The following is a 19,021-nucleotide window of genomic DNA, read 5'->3' on the forward strand; positions in this document are numbered from 1 at the left end:
GGAGTTGTTTATAGTCTCTCTCGCTCACTCCCCCCCCCCCAGTATTTAGATGAGGTGCTTGTGAGAGGCGTGCCACAGTAGAAATGGGTTAAACATTTAATTAGAATCCATAGTGGTAGCTACTGAAGCTTAACGGAGATTTATATAAGCTGTTAAGAAGGACACAAGGCTGCTGTGTGAGCTTCTAGCCAGGCTGAGCTACTGCAGCCGTTGGCTGGACTTCAAGCAATGCCAGGGCATGTCTGGGAGTCTGCCCAGGAAACAGAGTGAAAGAGAAGTTTGTCTGAGGCTTGACCCTGGCCTCTTGCAACACCCCTACCCTTTTCCGTGCAGTATAAAATGAATCTGCTATAACAGAAGTTGTTTATAAAGAGGAGTAACGGACTCGAGGCAGGAAGAATCTTGGCTTGCTGAAGTGACGCTTTGAAACAGCAAATCATGGCTTCAGTGTTCACATGTGGAGTTGAAGACCTGCTGTTCAGCGGCAGCCGCTTTGTTTGGAACTTGGCAGTCTCTACTCTAAGGAGGTGGTACACACAGAGAGTGAGGGGTTGCCACCAAGCTCTGAGAACATGGTGCGGGATAAGGGACGTTTATCAGGTAAACCCTTAGTTCTTTCTTTTCTTTCTTTAACTGTATAGCTAAGCAAATGAAGGAGAAAGCCACTCTTAAGTAACTCACCTGTGGGATGCTCTTAAAGAGAGTCTGAGAGTGCAAGGCAAAATTCTTTCTGGACAAAACACATGCAGCATTTATATAGATTTACATTTTCCAGAATCCCACTTTGGCCACTGTGTTTGTTCAAGTGGGAAGTCTGAGGTAATATTTTTATACATGAGATGACTCAATTTGATTTTTAAATATGATGCTTTCAGAAAACTTTTTTTCTGAGCAAAATACCCTCTAGTGATTGTTAATTGGAATTAGTTGTCCTTTCCATCCCAGTGTCTTTCTAAAAGAAAGCTTTGCGCTGCCACCTCTTAGGCTTTCAAATCTAATGGGGTTAATTTAGTGTCTGTCCTTCATGTCCATCAAGCAAACGAGCAGAGCATGAAATACTCTGGCAGGAAAAACTCTTATTTTCTTTCCCCCCCTCCATTTACCCTGTTTTCCTACTGAGGGGTTATTTTAAAATGTGCTGGATGCATGTAGCCTGCTGTAGCATTGGGTGAGGATGGAGAGGACAATAAATCTATGTATTGAAATCAATATCCTTCTGACAATTTCTTCCTTCTTTACCCTGTAAAGTGCTGCCTTTATTACACCATGGAATCAAAATGTGCTGTGACATTATTGTTGTGTTTGTTTTGTAACAATGTGAAGAAAATTTAGATTTTCCCCCTTCAAATCTCTAAGGCAGATATAGACTCCTAGCTAACTTTTTGACTTGAATTAAAGTTAGAAAACAATTACCTCTGACCATTAGAAGGCACTCGATTTTAAGTGCACTGAGATCAAAGCTGATGGAATGTTTGCGCTCCAGTTTCTGTGTGCAAAAGAAAATTTGTTCATTCAGTTATTCTTAAACTTCCCAAGACCTTAGAGATAGTAACTTTCTGGGGCAAGGATGTAAAGAATAGCCGGAAGTAAGTAAACTAAGGGGCAGGGAGCCACGAGACGAGGTGACTGAAGGAAGAATGGACTGAGGAAAAAGTTACCTGGCGAAGGTAAGGAGGAGGTGGCTTGAAAAAATGGGCAAAGGATATACAAGAAAGAAGGTAAATTAATATTTGAACAGAACAAGCCATTTATTTGCCTTTGAGCTTCTAGATGCTTTATGTTGCTGGTCTGTGTAGACTTTTGGCCTTATTGGAGACTTTTAAGGAAATGTACTTAATTACAGACCTACCAGATAATTATAGATGATTAATACAGGCTTGTCATAAAGATGAATAAAAAGCCTGATTAAAAATTCCTAAGAACCTTCACTTTCCATGCCCTATTAGGAAATAGCCTTCTAAATATCCATCTTTCTTTCGTTCCCAGTACATTCTAGTAATTGAGTCCATCAGTACTTGGATTGCAAGACATGTATCTTCCTCTGAATACTGCAGAAATCCATTCAGTCTCTGTTACTAACTCTCATATACTCAGTTTCCTGCATCTACCTGCCTGCATAATGCATATCCTCTATTAAAGTGAATGAGATAATCTACTTATGAGGGAATTCCGTATACACATCATACTGTATATGGTTCTTCTTCACAGTGATTTCTTCATAGGCTGCCTCCCTTGGCTTCCTCCTTGGCTCGGTACCTGCAGGTTAAGCAATGTAAGCAACCATTTTTCATGTAGTTATCAATCCCAGCTTTTGTTACCACCAATAATATTTCATAGGTTGCCCTGCAGAACATTGTTTTCATGATTTTCTGTGCAACCATGGGGACTAGACGCTTACATCAAAATGAGAGTCTCTGTTGTCTGACATAGACACTCAGTCAAACTCATGGAGGTTTTAATTCACCTAGTATTCAGAATACAAGAAGATGCTGTTTCCCCTTCAATTGTAATTTGGGTGTCAGCTATTGGTCACCCAGCTATTTAGGCTTGTGGCTTTACTAGACACATGATATAGTAAGCCTACAAATTAAGGTACTACTTAAAATATAAAGCCTAAATCCCAGAGATTATGTGACTTTTAAAGGGAAAATATCACTTTCTTGGTTACTCAGAGAGGTGACAGGGATCTGTTAAGCCTGATTCATCAACTGTTTGGTCACTTGGTGAGGCATACTCAAATGATTTATACACTTTTCCCTGACTCACAAACCATGACCCATTTTTCACAAAAAGATCCACTTTCCAAAGACAAGAGAAGAGAGAGCCTCAATGTTTGGGACTTCTTCATTGTCTTGTAATTAGAGATGGGCACGAACCTAAATACGACCCCAAAACCCCCCACGAACCATGCTGGTTCGGGTTCACAAACCAGGGTTCGTGGAAGCTCCTTTCCATGCTGGTTCGTTGGGTCATATTTATAGGGGCAGTTTAAATGGCCATTTCCCCAGGGTGCTGCAGCAGCCATTTGAGGGACAGGGAGGCTGTTTTTGGCTTCCCTGCCCCTCAAATGGCCGCCGCCGCAGCCATTTGAAGGGCGGGAAGGCCATTTTCAGCCTCTTCTGTCGCTCTGCAGGCCCCCAGGGTGGTGGAAGAGGCCGAAAATGGCATTCCCGCCCTTCCTGGGAGGAAAGGAAGGACTGCGCTGCAGGATAAGGTAAGTGTGGGGCTGGGGCTGGGGCTGGGGGTGTAGGTGGGTGGGGGAGCTGGGGTTTGGACAATTTAAAGGGCCCTGCCACTGGCAGGGAACTTTAAGGACAGTTCAAAGGCCCATAGTTTAAAGGGACCTGCTTGCAAGCCAGGAAAGGGCCCTTTAAACTGTTAAATGCCCCTTCCCCTGCCACTGTTAAGGCCAGAAAGGGGTATTTAAACCCCATGAACCACGAACTGGTTCATAACTGGTCCAGTTCCATGGTTCCTGGTTTTATTTTTGTTGTTGTTGTTCATGCCCATGTCTACTTGTAATTAACGCTCACCATTAAGCAAAAAATACAGGTATTCCTGCACATCAAGGGCACGTGTGTAGAGAAATACCTTTTCAGTTAAGATGCTATCTCAGATATTTTAAGGCTTCTCTAAAAATAATTCTGTGAATTATTATCATAGAGCAGGTCCTATTAAATTATCAGGTCAAGTAAGTTATAAAAAAGGGGGACTTCATTGCAGCAAAATGATCAGAGAACTCTTTATTTATTTAAAACAGTTCTATGCCACCTTTCCACCCAAACAGGGTTGCTGCTTTTGCCTCTCCTCCCCCCTTTCTTTCTCCTCTTCCAAGCTTGTACTGTACCCACAATTTAGAACATAACAGTGGTTATATGCTTGTGAGGGGAGAGTGACTCTGAGGAACAGGGTGTTACTCACTCCGTTTTATTTATTCCTCCCCGGGCTTGGGAGTTCATTAAACACGGAACCCCCAGGCAAATCCTCAGTCAGCCATTCCATAAAGTTGTTGGACATGCCCTGCCTGTTCCCAAGACCTCTCATGCAATTCCACGAGAAATCTTGCAGGTCCAAGGGAGCAACAGGGATGTGACTTCCTTATTTCAGCAATGACATGAGACAAATCACACCACCACAAGTCAGCAACCAAGGGTGCGGGCAAAGGGTACAAAGTTTTTGGGGCTCTGGCCACACTGGGGCAAGGCTGCCAACCTACAGGTTGGGCCTGGAGGTCTCCCAGAATTACAACTCATCTCCAGGCTATAGAGGGTGGGATCTATGGTATTATACCTCATGGAGGTCCCTCCTCTCCCCAAACCTTGCCTTCCCCAGTCTCCACCCTCAGTTCTTCAGGAATCTCCCAACCCAGACTTGGCAATCCTGCCCTGGGTGCCTATGGATCTTGATAAGTCATATGGCTTGCTTTGAGTTTGATCTGAGTGATGTGAGGAGGGTAAAGAAGGAGTCTTTGTCTGGGGGGCATGTTGGCTGTCTGCATCCCTGATCATGACATCAGGGCGAGAACTTCCCACTGGGCTGTGCAGTTGTTTGTTCCTAATCCTGTTCCAAATCCAATGCAAAGAAACTGAGTACCTAGTATAATTCCTTTGAAAGCTTTGACTGTGCAACTTAAGTGTGCCTTCTGAAATGACAGAGAAGGGGGAAATGACTGCAAGTGTGTTGTGCCTCTTTTTCTGAGCTTTTCTTTCACTTTTGAAATGATTTCTCCCCATCTTTCTCTATGCAGAAGCTCTTGGTATAAGATCAGTTTTGTAACTCGCATGGTATGGTGTGATGGGTATCTAAAAGTTCTCTTTTAGAAGGGCTGGAGAAACAACCCTTGTCACATTATTAGAAAATACGGCCATGAGACTTGAAGAGGGAAAAGATTTACATTCCCTCCTACCTCACTATTTCCTCTGTCCCCGCCCTGAAAGTTCCCATAGCCTCTCCCCTTTTTCTGCTTTCTCCTTCCCACCCACTCACCTACTTTTAACTGCCCCGTTTTCAGCTTTCAACCCCCACTCCCACATCCTCTCCCTCAGAATGCTCTGCTTAGTTGTAGCTGCTGCACAGTACTGTTGTGGTTGCTTAGCAATAGGCTTGCCAGCTCCAGGTTGGAGAATTTCTGGATATTGGGGTTGGAGCCCAGGAAGAGCAGAGTTTGCGGAGGTGAGGGCATAATGCCATAGAGTCAATGTTCCAAAATAGTTATTTTCTCCCAAGGAACTGATCTTTGTCACTTGGAGATCAATTGTAATGCTGGGAGATTTCCAGACATCACCTGGAGGTTGCAACCCTTCCTAGCAATGACCACTGAGGGCATTCATTTCTTAAAGTTGCAGGTGCAGCTTTATTTCATGGATTTTTAACATTTTAGATTTCCCCCCCTCCAACTATGGGCATTTTCATGTTTGTAGAGCTGTCTTGTCCATTCATGACTTCAATCTCCAGATTTAAGTGTCCTCACATTTTCCCAGGTTGAGAATTAGATGTATTGATTGATTGATTGATTGATTGATTGATTGATTGATTGATTGATTGATTGATTGATTGATTATCTAGAACAACTCCTCTGGTTCTACTTCCATATCTTCAAACTTTGAGGATTCATGTGGATATTAGCTGTGGTGAAATTCACTGAGTAGCACAATGATCATTTACCATTCTTCTGACGGGAAGCAGATCTCTGGGGTTTCAGGCATAGGTCATATACTGCTCTGCTGCATGAAATCTTGTAACTATAGGATATATTGTAACACTGATCTTTGGCTTAAGGGAGCTATCCCCACATGGATGAATTTTGGTACCTAAACCACAGAATATGTATTTTTTAAGTATGGGTAGGAAATATTCTCCTATAGAAGCCTCCTCTGGGGAAGAGGCAGCATAAAGTACCACAGATTAGAGACACCATCCCAAAGGAGTAAAGAGGCACTATGGAAACTATGTGCCAGAACAATTTAAGATTTGCTGATGGCTACCTAAAGCTACTGAAAATGAACTAGTGTCGCATAGAAAGAGATTGGAGGGAGCTTATTCAACATCAGGAATTTTCTTTCTTCTAAGTCAGGTGGAGAAATTGCTGATAACATATTTAAACACAGGACATAAGCTTGGCAGCAGACACCTACTGCTCTTCCCTCAACTTATGATAGAGGAATAAAAAGGGAAATAGGCAATTTCTGCTTCCTGTAATTCAGATCTAGACAGCTGAACTATGAATATTTCCTCTGCTACCCCACCTTAGGTTCATTTTCCGAAATGATATTGGCCATGTCCAAGAGAAGTCTTTTAATAATTATTTTTCTATATGGAACAGGCACTACTAATTTAGAAGCACCCCTGTAAAGTACCGCAAGATATTGACCAATGAGAGACTACTCATTCTTTTGAGGATCATTTTTATGGAACCTCAGAACAATCAGTCCTTTGTCCAGGTGGAAGGCGTGCATATGTTTATCTCCACTGTTATGATGTCTTCACATTTAGCTACTATTAGACTTCATTTTTCCATTCATTGAAATCATTTCCTGCATAGCTTGATTTGCACACTAGGATAATCTTTGTATTCCCAATTGATGAAAACTAGAGTATCAGTAGACTGATACGTTGTTTTTCCAAAAATTGAAAGCAAGTCCCACTGAGTTCAGTAGAGCTTATTTCATAGTATAACTTTTCAGTTTTATAAATTTATTGAGCGTGTTGCTCACTCTTTTTCTCTGCCCCCTCCCTTCCACCCTTGCTAATGAGCATATGTCAAGAGAATATGTGAGGATTCTTGTTATGAAGAATAATGGATATCCCCCTTTCCAGCAAGAAACGGTGTAATGACTTCGAGCTATAAAGATGTAAACATTGGGTTAAACATTAGCTGTAGTTTAAAATTGGAAAAAATTACCTAATTATAAGAACATGGAATGAATTACCTGTGGAGACTGTGGAATGACTGCATGGGTCTCTCTCAAGAATGTATAGATTATCTCATCTTCAAGTCATGAGATACAAGTAAATGCTCCATTGGGCCTCTTATCATTTGTCGGACAGGCTCCAACACTGGGCAGGCTGCCATTGTCATTTTGAGGTGCAAATATGCATTTTCTGTAAAACTTGTCCAAGACACAGATCTTTGCCACATCATCCATTTCTTATATTTTCAGATTTGCATTTGGTTAGCAACTTGGATTTTTTTAAAAAAAATTGCTTACGTACTTTCACCTTAAAATATCTTAAAATACTTTAATCCTATAGTTTTCTTCTTAAAACACAACTATAAAAAATATAGTGGTTCAGCTGGTACTCTAAAATGATGTTTTCTTTCTAAACCAAATATGAACTACAAAACTTGCCAGTGGACCAAGGAAACTTTGTATCATTCTCTCAAAAAAATGGAGCTTACCATTTTGTTTCTTTATGCCATGATTTCCTTTCCTTGCCATGGGTGGAACATTATAAATCATTGAAACTCATCTGGAAATATTGAAGGTATAGTAAAGCCTCTTCTGCCAATTGACAGTTAGCTTTTCGTTTTGCTCATTCAACTTCCCCCAAACAACTTTCCAGTTCTTTCAGCCAAGCAGGTTTCCACTTCAGCTTGTGAAATAATATGTTTTGCTTCTGAAAAAAGTGGGTAGCTGAATGAAATAAGGTTTTGTATTGTTCTTCCTTCTCTGTCTCTGGACAAACTTCATTTCCCGTCTCTGTATTTCATCTCATTTCCTTCTATATAACATATATACCAATTTCATAACAGTGGTCCCTTATTCACTAGAGACAAATGTGTGTGTGTGTTATTTATTCTGTACTGATGTTCACAAGGTATGTAACATTTCACATGCATCTGATGAAATAATATTGGAAACAATTTTTACAAAGACATCTTAACAGAATTCAGTGAACATTATTTTATTCATAGAAAATAAATGTAGCTTTACTATATTCAGGGCGGAGGGCAATCTAGACTCCCCTCTGTCTGGAGATCAGGGGGTGGGGCCACCAGCCATGTGACCATTTTATCTGAGGGCAACCCACTGAGTACCACCACCTCTCTTCCCAGAAAAAAAGCCCTGACTATATTCCATTCTTTTAACTTGCCCCATCCCAAATATTTGGTGGTTGTTAAATAGCATAGTATTCACAAATGTGTAAAAAGGGCCAAAAATGGTATCCATATTCATTGAGTAGTTTCTCTCAATTCCCAGGCCTGCTGTTCAGAATCCAAAGATTGTAGAATCTGTGGACTTAACCTCAATGATAAAATATTGTGGATAAGTTATAGTTGCCCTGTTTTCAGCTCTTCCATGCTTTGCATTCAGATACATGGAACTCTGTGTGTACACGTGTGTGCACATGCACATGGCCAGTGTCAGCATTCAGCAAGGTGGAGCAGTTGCCAGGGCCTGTGGCCCACTGCTGCTTACTCCCTACACATGCATCGCCTCTGATGCCTGCTCTCAAACCCTTGGTTGTGAGTGCTTTGTCACCTCTGCTCTCAGCTGATATATGTTGTCTAGTGCTGCTGGAGAAGGGTATGTGGGTGGCGCACAAAGCATCGGCATTCCTGATGGCCATGGCAGCAGCTAGGGTTGCCAGGTCCCTCTAGTCCCCCAGCGGTGTACTGGGATCCCGGCACTCCTCCTCTGTGGCGTCCAGCGTCCCTCCTCATGCAGGAAGTGACATCATCATGTGGGTCAAAGGGCGGCCTGGCACGCACTCCCAAACTTGCTAAAGGGCTGAATCACCCCCCCGCCCCGTGGGGCCAATTCGGCCTGAAAGGGGCCCATTGTGTGGCATGGGGTGCGCCACAGTGGGATGCGAGGGCGCAGTGCCCCCTTGCTGGCCAGGTAAGTGGGGTCGGGGGGAGGAGATGGGAACAGGGGATCCCCCACCCCGGGCGGGGGATTGGCAGCCCTAGCAGCAGCACTTCTAGTTGCACCCACCAACCAGCATAGTAGAATGCCAACCTTGCCACTGTGGACATCTGCTTATCCAAGGAGAGCAAGGTATTCAACCAAATCCCTAGGCATCCAAGATATCCAACCAAACATAAGGAAGAGTGGCTCTCATGTGTGTATTGAATTGAAACCATTAAGTGTTACAGTTGGAAACCAGTTCAGAAGATATTGGGGTGGTAGTACATAATGCTAGTGGCATTATGTTATCGTTATACCCACTTCACAGGATGTTTTGTTGTGGAAATAATAATAACATACTTTGTAAACTGCTCTGAGTGGGTATTAAGTTGTCCTGAAGCGTTGTATATAAATTGAATGTTGTTGTTGTTGTTATTAGAGGATGAGCAGGAGTATGAACCCGAGATGGTATGACTGATGTTGGTGGGTCCACTGATGATGTTGCTTGGGTTGATATGAGAGTAAAGTTGGCATCTTGGTTTGTTGCAGGCTTTAGTACCAGAGTCCATGTTAGTGTTAAGTAGTTTATCATTGTGGGTGAGTAGTTGTTTCAGGTTAGCAGGCTATCTGTAAGAAAGAAGAGGTCGCCCCCCCCCCAGTGCCTGTGTGAGGAAAGTGTCACAATCCAGCATAGGTTGTAGGTCATTAATAATGCGTTGAACTGGCTTGAGTTGTAGGTTGTAGGTGACCACCAACGGTTTTCTGTTGTTATTTTCTTTATATAGGTATTATAGGTTAAATAGGGTTATAAGTTCACTTCTTTACAGTGTGTGTGTGTGTGTGTGTGTGTCAGTATAATGTTTAACTAATTCACTCCTGTGTTATACATCTTGTAAATAAATGTTATTCTTGTTTCTGTTTTCATCCTGGCTGACTTGACATTGTTGGCGGAAGGGAAATAAAACACACATATGATCACATCAAATGGGCCTACGTTAACTAGATGGTGGCAGCATATATAGGGAGTAAACACTGAATTCCTTTTCCCCAATAGCCCTAGCCAGTAGCTAAGTCAGAGGTAGTGAATATAGGGAGCTGGCTGCCCATCTGATGGAACCTCTTGGAAGAGGAGAGAGAGGACTCAGTGTGGATTTGGGTCAGGACATTCTACCTGATAAATAGATGGGTAACGTATTGTGAGTGTCCTTAACTAGGGATACCATCCCCCGCCTCCACCCCTCACACTCCGCCTCTATTTACCTGGCCGGTGTGGGGGAGACACGCACCTTCTGTGTACAATCCCTTGTGATGCTGCATGCTCCCGTGTGCAGCAGCTGCCTGGATTGGCCCAGTTTGGCCCAGATTGGGGCTGCTGTGGAGTGAGGGAGCGCTCCTGTGCTCTGCAGTGGCTCAAAACAGGCCTGATCCATGCCCAAGCGTGGCTGTTTTCAGCACTGCGGAGGGCAGGAGTGCTCCTGCCCTCCGCAGTGACCCAAAACAGGCCCGAAATGAGCCCGTTTTGGCATGGATCGGGCCCGTTTTCGGTCAGGAGCGCTCCTGCGCTCTACAGCAGCTCAAAACAGGCCCAAACTTTGCTAAAATGTGCCCCAAACAAGCCTGTTTTGGCACGGGTCAGGCCCATTTGGGGCCACTGCAGAGGGCAGGAGTGCTCCTGTCCTCTACAGCAGCTCAAAACAGGCCCAATACACGCCAAAACGGGCCCGAAATGAGCCCGTTTTGGTATGGATCAGGCCTGTTTTGGGCTGCTGCGGAGGACAGGAGTGCTTCTGCCCTCTACAGTGGCCCCAATCCAAGCCCCTGCGGAGCGTGGGCATGCTCGAGGGGGGGCGCCATGTGATGATGTCACTTCCCGGAAGTGCGCGCGTGCACACACACACCCCGGAAAGGTGAGTGCCAGGCCTCAATCCCCCCTCCGGGAGGTTGAGGGGGCCTGGCAACCCTACCCTTAACTGCCTGTGAAGTCCCAAACCTGTATAGGGAGGTTTATGGTAGTTGGCAGTGTGTAAGGAGGTCAAAGCAATTTTTGTTGATTACCTCTTTCTGCTGCAGCTTTCTTTGTATCATCTCTCAGAGCCCACAATCCCTGTGGAGGAGGAGTGATGGGGGGGGGGGGGGGCGGGCGGCTCCATTCTGCCATTTGAAAATTTAGTCTAGATTCAATCCTCGGCTCCCAGCTACATGAAACTAACTCTGGATATGTCCAGGGAAAAGAAAAAAAGTGACAGAGATCTGACAATAGATGCCAATGTTTTAAAAAAAATCAGGAAAAATAATTTCCCAGGGCACTCCGCCGTTGATTTATAAGCCCCTTTTCTTCAACATAAATAGTGTGACTTGTAAACTGTCTTGAGCTTCAAGGAATGGCTGAATATATTTTAACAAATAATTTTAACAAATAAATACAGATGAGAACCTCAAAGGGAGAACCCAGCATGACATTGCCAAATTAGAATTTATCAGAAAGCTCAATATAATGCAATTAGAACTGACCAGGTATTCTGAATTTCACACTATAGGTGTTAAATTAGCTAGGCAAATCTAACAAGATTGTGTAATCACTTGCTGCTGCTGCTGCTGTGAATGGGCCACTGTACCTCTCCTGTATGCATTTGAGTCTTGCATGGAAATGTCACAGATAGTTCTGTTTCCATTTCATTGACTTTTCACCCCATTGTTTAGTATTTTTTTCTCTGCCTGCCTATCTGTATGTTAGAGAGATTTAAAATCTGTCATCTGGTAACACACTTCACGCATCTAATAAAGTGAACTCTAGTCCCCCGAAGCTTATGTCAGAAGAAAGCTGTTAGCCTTTAAGGTACTGCAAGAGTTCTTTTTGAATTCTATGCTGAATAATATACATTATGCAATTCAAAAATATTTTTACCCTGCCTTTGTCCTTCAAAAGAACAGCTCATCCAGATACTACTAATGGAGTATGAATCCTTCAGCAAGGAGGACGATCTTGTGCTGCTTCAGCACAAATCCCTCTCCATTGAGTTTTGATTAATATTGTTATCTCTTTTTTAAAGCTTTGTCTGCATTCAGAATAGCATTGCACCATTTTTGCTTCTTCATTATGCTGAACCTAAATGCCAAATACTACTGCGTCATAATTAACCATTACCAATTCTACTGATTGCCTGTACAGATGGAGATGGGCAGGTCCTCTCAGTGATCACAAAGAGGATAATACTGTCAGTACTAGGATAAACCAACTTCTATGCCCATAGCCACACATTCACCCTTAAGCCTTCAAAGACATTGCTTATTTAGATCAACAACTTCCACCTCAAAGTTTGAGTTTAACCATATGTTTTCGTTTTTAGCAAAGCTCCATAAAGTGTTCAACATACTGAACCCTGTGTGACTAAGCGCAGAGATAATTCCTTTTGCTGAGTTTAGACAGTTAGGGACTTGAAGGCAGCCTCAAGTTTTTACACATTACTCATGTGGTATAAAATTCTTGGGTTTCTTCCATTTCAGACTGCAAGGTGGAGCATACTCCCACGTCAGAATCTTTTTGTCATTGCCAAAGGGTTTGAGGAACGATCCTGAAAAATTAAAGGAGCTCTGCAGCAAACTAGTTGATAGTTGGGCTATGTTAGTCTTTAACCTTGATTACTTTTTTGCCATTTCCAACTTGCAACGTAGAAATCTGGGAGACTTTGAAAGGAGTAATGCTTAGTAGTCTCCTAAATCTTTATGTGAGATCACAACCTTTCCAAAGAAGTTCAATGTAGCACTGAGGCAGGCAGGCACCATATTTGGGGGTTTTAGATATCAGACAAAGCCAATTTTGTTTTAGAAGATTTTATTTCATCTTGAGGGTTTTTAATTGTACAGTAGGAAAGAAATATTTGACATAAATAATAAGGAAAGAAGGCATATGTCCATTAAATCTTGTGAATTACCTAGTGTTCAATATTTCTTGCTGAAATGTAAAATACAAGCTGTCACCACATAAAGGTCCAGTCATAAGGGCTATAGACCTAAGCCTCTGACGTCTGCCTCTGATACTTACCTACTGTGTAGGAGGGCTTCTGACAGATATCCTGCTCAGCCAGTTCATTGGTTAATACACACAGAAGTAGGTACAGGATCAGAGGATCACGTAGGAGTGAGTGAAAGAGCATGTCAGGGCAGAGGGTAGATGCGGGGGGGTTGGGGTCCCAAAGGTATCTGAGCCTGATGAAAGTGGAGGGAGCAAAGATGGCATCCATTGTGTTCTCAATGGAATACTGGATCAAGGCTACACAACTCAAATCAGTATGAGGGACATATGTGAAACTCAAGAGGACTTAGTTACTAATTTATTTATAGAAAAGCATCTTAACCCAATATTTTATTTGAACCTGTTCTCTTTCTGTTCTCCAGATCATCCATGCCTGCTCCCTTCTCTCTCTGCTGTCTCTCATTGGTTCCCCTCTCTTTCCTTTCTTTTCCTACCCCAAAAGTCTCTATTTCTATATGCTACCCTATCCTTTGTGCTTCATATGTTCTCTGCATCAGCATAAGCCTTTCTGCACTTCCATCTTTGTTACCCTTCTTTTTCCCTTCAGTCACTTCTTCCCCCTCTAGTTACTACAAATGTGGTAACAACACACAAGGCTTTCTCTCCCCCAGCATGGTTAAAAGGGTCCTGGACACACGTGAACCATGCAGCACACTATGCTGGCTATAGAAGACTGGAAAAAACATAGCTCTGCCACCCTCACTTCTGAATTCAGGGAGAGGAGGTACAATGCAGACCTACAAACATTCTCTCACCAACACTCACACTCGAGTATTTTGGATCCTGGTTATCTACATGGGTAGAATTCCTGCTGAAAATTCTTCTTTTCCCTGAGCTCAGCAGCAACAATCTGTAACTCATCTCTTCATATTGGGCTGTATGCAGCTGGTGTAAAATGTGATGCCACATTTAAAACCCATTCAGAAAAAAACCCTGTTATTAAGGAAGCTAGAAAATTATGTTTTACTTAACAGGATTTCATATTTCTGCATTTGTGATCAACTACCAGTTGCAACTCATTGCAAAGTTACACCCTTCTAAGCCCATTATGCTTAAAATTCTACTGCAAGGCACTTATTCTGTTGTTCATCAAATTTAACTTCTATCATCTTAATGCTATTCTACATGCATCATGAAAACCAAAGTTGCTTTGGCCTAGCATCTGTCTAGCTGATGTGATCTGAGAGGAGAGTAGAGGTGGTGCAGCGGGGCAACATTTAAAGTGGTAGGGAAAAACCTAGTAATTTTGCCTTGTGTATGCTACCTGAGTGTTCCCAAAATTGCTGACAAGTTGGGTTCAAACTAGTGAATAAGTGCTGATTTAATTATATGTGAAAATAAGGCTCTTTTCTCCCCCTTGCATTTTTCCTTTGTCTGTGATCTTCTTCCAAGAGGTAGGCTGTAAAAATCCTGCACAGCTGGCTTCTATGTTGCATCTTAAAGTGAAGAATAGTAACAACTAGAGGTGGGCACGCACCAAAATACAAACCAAAATTCATGACGAACCAGGCCAGTTCGTGGTTCACGAACCAGCAGTTCATCAGATCCCATTTCTGACGAACCACCACGAACTTTAGGCTGGTTCGTTTGGTTTGTTTTTTGTTTCGTCACTGCAGACAGCCTTGTGCCAATCAATCAGTTTCATAGGTAACAGGGGGTGGACTTCCTGTAGACCTTCTGCTGGCCCCGAAGTGGTGATTTTCTGACCTGTATGTGATGTTTTCATGAACTAAACAAACCAGTTCATGAACCGGTGGGGGGGGGGGAGGTTCGTGAAAGTTCGTGGTTCATGAAATTTGATGAACCATGAACCACATGGTTCAATTTTTTTTTCTGGTTCGTGCCCATCTCTAGTAACAACATCAGAGAAGGCTTCTGGCTCTGTGCCATTTGTTGGCTCTTCAAGGCAGCTAGTTGGCCACTGTGTGAAACCACGTACTGAACTAGATGCACTTCTGGTTTAATCCAGCAGAGCTCTTCTTCTACTTTTATGTAAAGTTATTTGAGGGAATAATAGTCCACATAAACAGTTGCTGCACTTAGTTCATGTATGCATTTCCTTCTGACTGAACCAGTATCAAGTTCTGCCAATAGAACTTTTTTATCAGCTTTCATCATCAAAATGGAATGGAATTTATTCACACGTTCAGCTTGAAGACATTGAGGTCTCTGTGTGCTGAAGTGAAGCATGGGCATGTGTGAACTGGCCCTTTAAGAAGAAGGCTGGTCTGTGCCAGCTTACCACCAAGTGATTCAAGCAACAACTTGGGGTGTCAGATCAGCAAATGGTGATGATGTGGGAGGAGCCAACTGGTATGGATCATACCAAACTTTAGTTGCTACCACCTGGATCCAAAGAGTGGCTCCAACAAGTTGTGGACCCAGCCAACATAGCACACAAGAAGAACACTTGGGCCTGCAAAAGACCTTGAGACAGCATCCACACACGCACACACAAAGATCTGGATTGGAAATGTGGCTTTCTTTTGTTTTGTTTGCTTTTTGAAACTTAAGCAGCAAATGACAAGTCTTTCCAATAAAAGTTTTCACGTGTGAACTTTTTGCTTTCTTTTCAGTTTAAATCCATAACATTGTTGTGCTGCCTGGCTCATGCTGGAAGGCTTTTGTTTCCAAAATTGTAATCAAAGCAACAAACAGTAAGGTCATTTCCTAGAGATTATATGGCAACGGAAGAAGTCTGGGATTGTGTGAGTCCCTGCTCCAAATAGCGTTTATTTAGCAAAAAAAGGCTTTGTAGCCACACTGTTTGTATTGTACCTTTTGTGCTTCATCCAGCTCTTTAAAATCACCAGATTGTTTGCTCTCAAAGGTAAGAACAAGCTTTCAGGTTTTGTTTTGCTTTTTAATTGGTTGTATGTATGGTTGGTCGTAGTAAACTAGTTTTAATTAAATCAGAAATAAATATAACTGCAAAGTTAAGAGATGCAAAGAAGGGAGACAACCCTGACAAATGACATACGGAGTAGGAAATCTTGCAGCTTAATTCTAAGCAGAGTTACACTCTTCTAAGCCCATTGAGTACAGTGGATTTAGAAGGATGTATGTCTGTTTAGGATTGCACTGTTAGTGTTTCTGCTTGTTCCCACTTGTAGAGAACAATTGGTAAAATAAATAATTTCATGGCAAATCAACAAATGTGTTGTGGCATAAATTTTTGAAACCCAGAGCCCACTTTATCAAAAGCAAGCAAATGTTGCATTCATTCTGGGTCATTGAAGGTGTTGTGTCTGTTTATTCTGAATATTAATGTGGTATTTATTGCCGTTGTTCCAAATGTGATTTGCTTGTGAAAACTCTCATCTATTCTTCTTGTTGATCTTGCAGTCCACAAGCCAGTTAGAGTTTCTCATTTCCCAGCTGTAGTACATTTGCACTCCATTCAGTGTTAGTTAGGTGTAAGCTGGAAGAATAATTTTGTACAAGTTTACTGTAAACTAGGAACTATTCTGAAACCTCCTGAGAATAGGCAAGAAATTGCTGGCACAGAAGCCTCATTTCAGTTTGGAAATGTTAAACATCTCATGAGTGAGATCAGCTCTTCTCTGTCTCCATCTCATCTGATGCAACGTTTGGCACTGGGAGGAGCAACGGCAGGCATGGAGCTCATTAGGAGAAAGAAAGCTTTGATTCATACACTTTTTAGAGGCTTCAATAAGCTGCACAAGTCTAGTTCTGTCCAATATATTTGAATTCTTTCTCACAAACACCGTATGCATGTGTAAAAGAGAAGGAAAACCGATGAAGATAATCGGACTACACAGAGCTTCTCCCAAAAGTTCAGAATCATGCTGTCTAATTTTCTGTGTTGAAAGATTTGCCCAAGAGATTCAGATCCCTTGTCTGAAATTTCAAGAAACTGGATGGGGGAAAGCAGCCTGTCTCTAATAATACTTGGTAGTGATTATATCAGGATAAATGCCTCAGCGCTATTACGGGCCTATAAATAAAGTTGCCTGGTCAAGCATGACAACCAACTAGGGTTGCCAGCTCCCCTGACCCTCCTGACAGGAAGGGTGGGGGATCTGGGACTCACCTTTTGAATGTCTTTGCATCTATGCAAAGCATGCACATGCTTCTGGCACTGACATGACATGTCACTTCCAAGAGTGATGTCATCATGCAAGTTGTGGGACTGCTCTTGCACTTTGTGCCAGGTCAATTCATAAAGAATCGGCCTGTTTAGGGCCCAAATTGGCCCAGCGCAAAGTGCAGGACCACTTCCATGACCTGTACAATAATGTCACACCTGGAAGTGATGTTGTTGCACCGTGCTGCAAGCACAGCCTGGGAGGCCCATTCTCCAGCATTTTCCCCCTCTCTGGCCAGGTGAGTGGTGACGGGGGGTGGAGGGGAGGAGTGAGGGGATTCCTGCCTTCACCAGAGGACCAACAACCCTACAACCAGCGGGCTGGTGGGAGGATGCTGGAATAAAAATAAATAAAAATAAGATTCTGGCCAAGTCACTGACATGTCACTTCCCAGATATAAACCGGAAGTGACAATAGGTAGCTCAAGGAACTGGAGAACTCTTTGTTAAAGCTCTATGCTGCATACACAACGCAATGATTTTTTAAAATAAAAAAAACTGTCTAAAAGTTTCAGACATGAAAGTCAGAATTCTGTTCACTTTATAAAAACTTTTCTTTGAACAATTCTGTTTGAATGCAACTCTGTTCTCTGTATTTTTTAAAAAATGCCATTCTAACTAATTCCATTTGCTGTTTATCTTAAGAGGTATATATGCCTATTGGAAGGAGAGTAAAGAGTTATGCTTAATAAGCAAATCAATGCGCTTGGTTTTCTTGGCCCACAGTGGAGATCACCTGGGTGCAGAATTTGGGCTTTTCAGAGTCTAGGGATCCGGTGTACACAGAGTCCTGATGAATAAACAATGGCACTGTGCCTTTTCTTCAGTGCCTTGCCAGGATTTTTACTGGCTCATCTGGTGGAGATTACATGAAAGTCAGTTGATTCTATGCAAGAGCCAAATAATTTTTTTGCCTCCGGGTTTGGGGGTGGGGGTGGGATCCAACGTTCTATTCATAGATTTAAAAATTCTGTACTAGAATCAACTAAGCTTTCTCTGAATAGTGTTGAAACCATCCCAAAGTGGCTTAGCAATTCAGCCAAAATTAACAGTACACAGCCAAAATGTCCATGGAAAACACCATCAGAAGGGCGTCAGGCTGCAGTTGCTTTCCATAAAATGCTGTTAGCATTTGAGAGAAACGTGAGGCCCAGCAGAAGAAAAAAAGCTCATAGACCTCAATTCTGCTACTCCTTTTTAAAAATCTTTTTGTTTTACAAATATGCAAAAAATACACAAGAATACATTAAAAATATACAAAGAAAACAAATAATACCATCATCATATTCCATCAAAAAATAGAGGTAAAAATTATGAGTTAATACCTATCACATCTAGAAATGTGAATTCTTCTTATATCATGTTACAAAGCTTTCCATCCGTCGTCAGACCCATTATTTTCCTCGTGTAATTTCTGTAGGTGGAAGTAATGGCTGGAATTCAAACTGATCTATATGTAGATGACCCTTGTGGTGAGCCACTCAGGGACACAAAATAAAGAAGAGGACCATTCTGTCAGCTTCCATGGGGTTCCACCCTCAGGCAGCCAATTGGTTCCTGTAAACTAGGAATTATTCTGAAACCTTGAAGGGCAAGGTCAGGTCCTGTTGACCTGACCATGCCCTTCAGACATAAGCCTGGATCCAGCACGGTATTCCTGTAGGCAGAAGAATGTCTACCTGCAGAGTAAGTCCGGCTGAAGTCCAAAACACTCTGCAAAACACTGTGCTGGGTCCTAGACTTGGATCTTCAGCCTGGGCAGATTCTGGTCTTGCTTGGGTGAAGGACATGTGGGTGGCACACAAAGCATTGGCATTCCTGATGGCCATGGCAGCAGCACTTCTAGTTCCAGCACCATTGGGGAAAATGTATGTAGGCAGTGTGGACAATTGTGACTGCAGGTGGTGGGAGACCTTGCAAGTGGGCAAAGGAAGGATGGACAGGCAGATTGGAGCACATGGATAGAAGGGCAAGAAGGAGGAGCCTAGTAGTGGGCGTGGGGGGACCTTGTGCACTCTCTGTTCAGGA

General features: G+C 42.7%; 1 protein-coding gene across 1 annotated transcript in view; it reads left to right on the forward strand.

Moving 5' to 3' along the window:
- Positions 1–438: 438 nt before the first annotated feature.
- FRMD4B (FERM domain containing 4B) overlaps positions 439–19,021 on the forward strand; it is a 170,940-nt gene continuing 152,357 nt past the window's right edge. Inside the window, exon 1 of the mRNA XM_054977130.1 lies at positions 439–600. Within this exon, the coding sequence (XP_054833105.1) occupies positions 439–600 (162 nt within the window). The remainder of the gene's footprint in view (positions 601–19,021) is intronic.

This window comes from Eublepharis macularius, chromosome 4 (assembly GCF_028583425.1).
Source record: "Eublepharis macularius isolate TG4126 chromosome 4, MPM_Emac_v1.0, whole genome shotgun sequence".
NCBI classification, from domain to species: domain Eukaryota; kingdom Metazoa; phylum Chordata; class Lepidosauria; order Squamata; family Eublepharidae; genus Eublepharis; species Eublepharis macularius.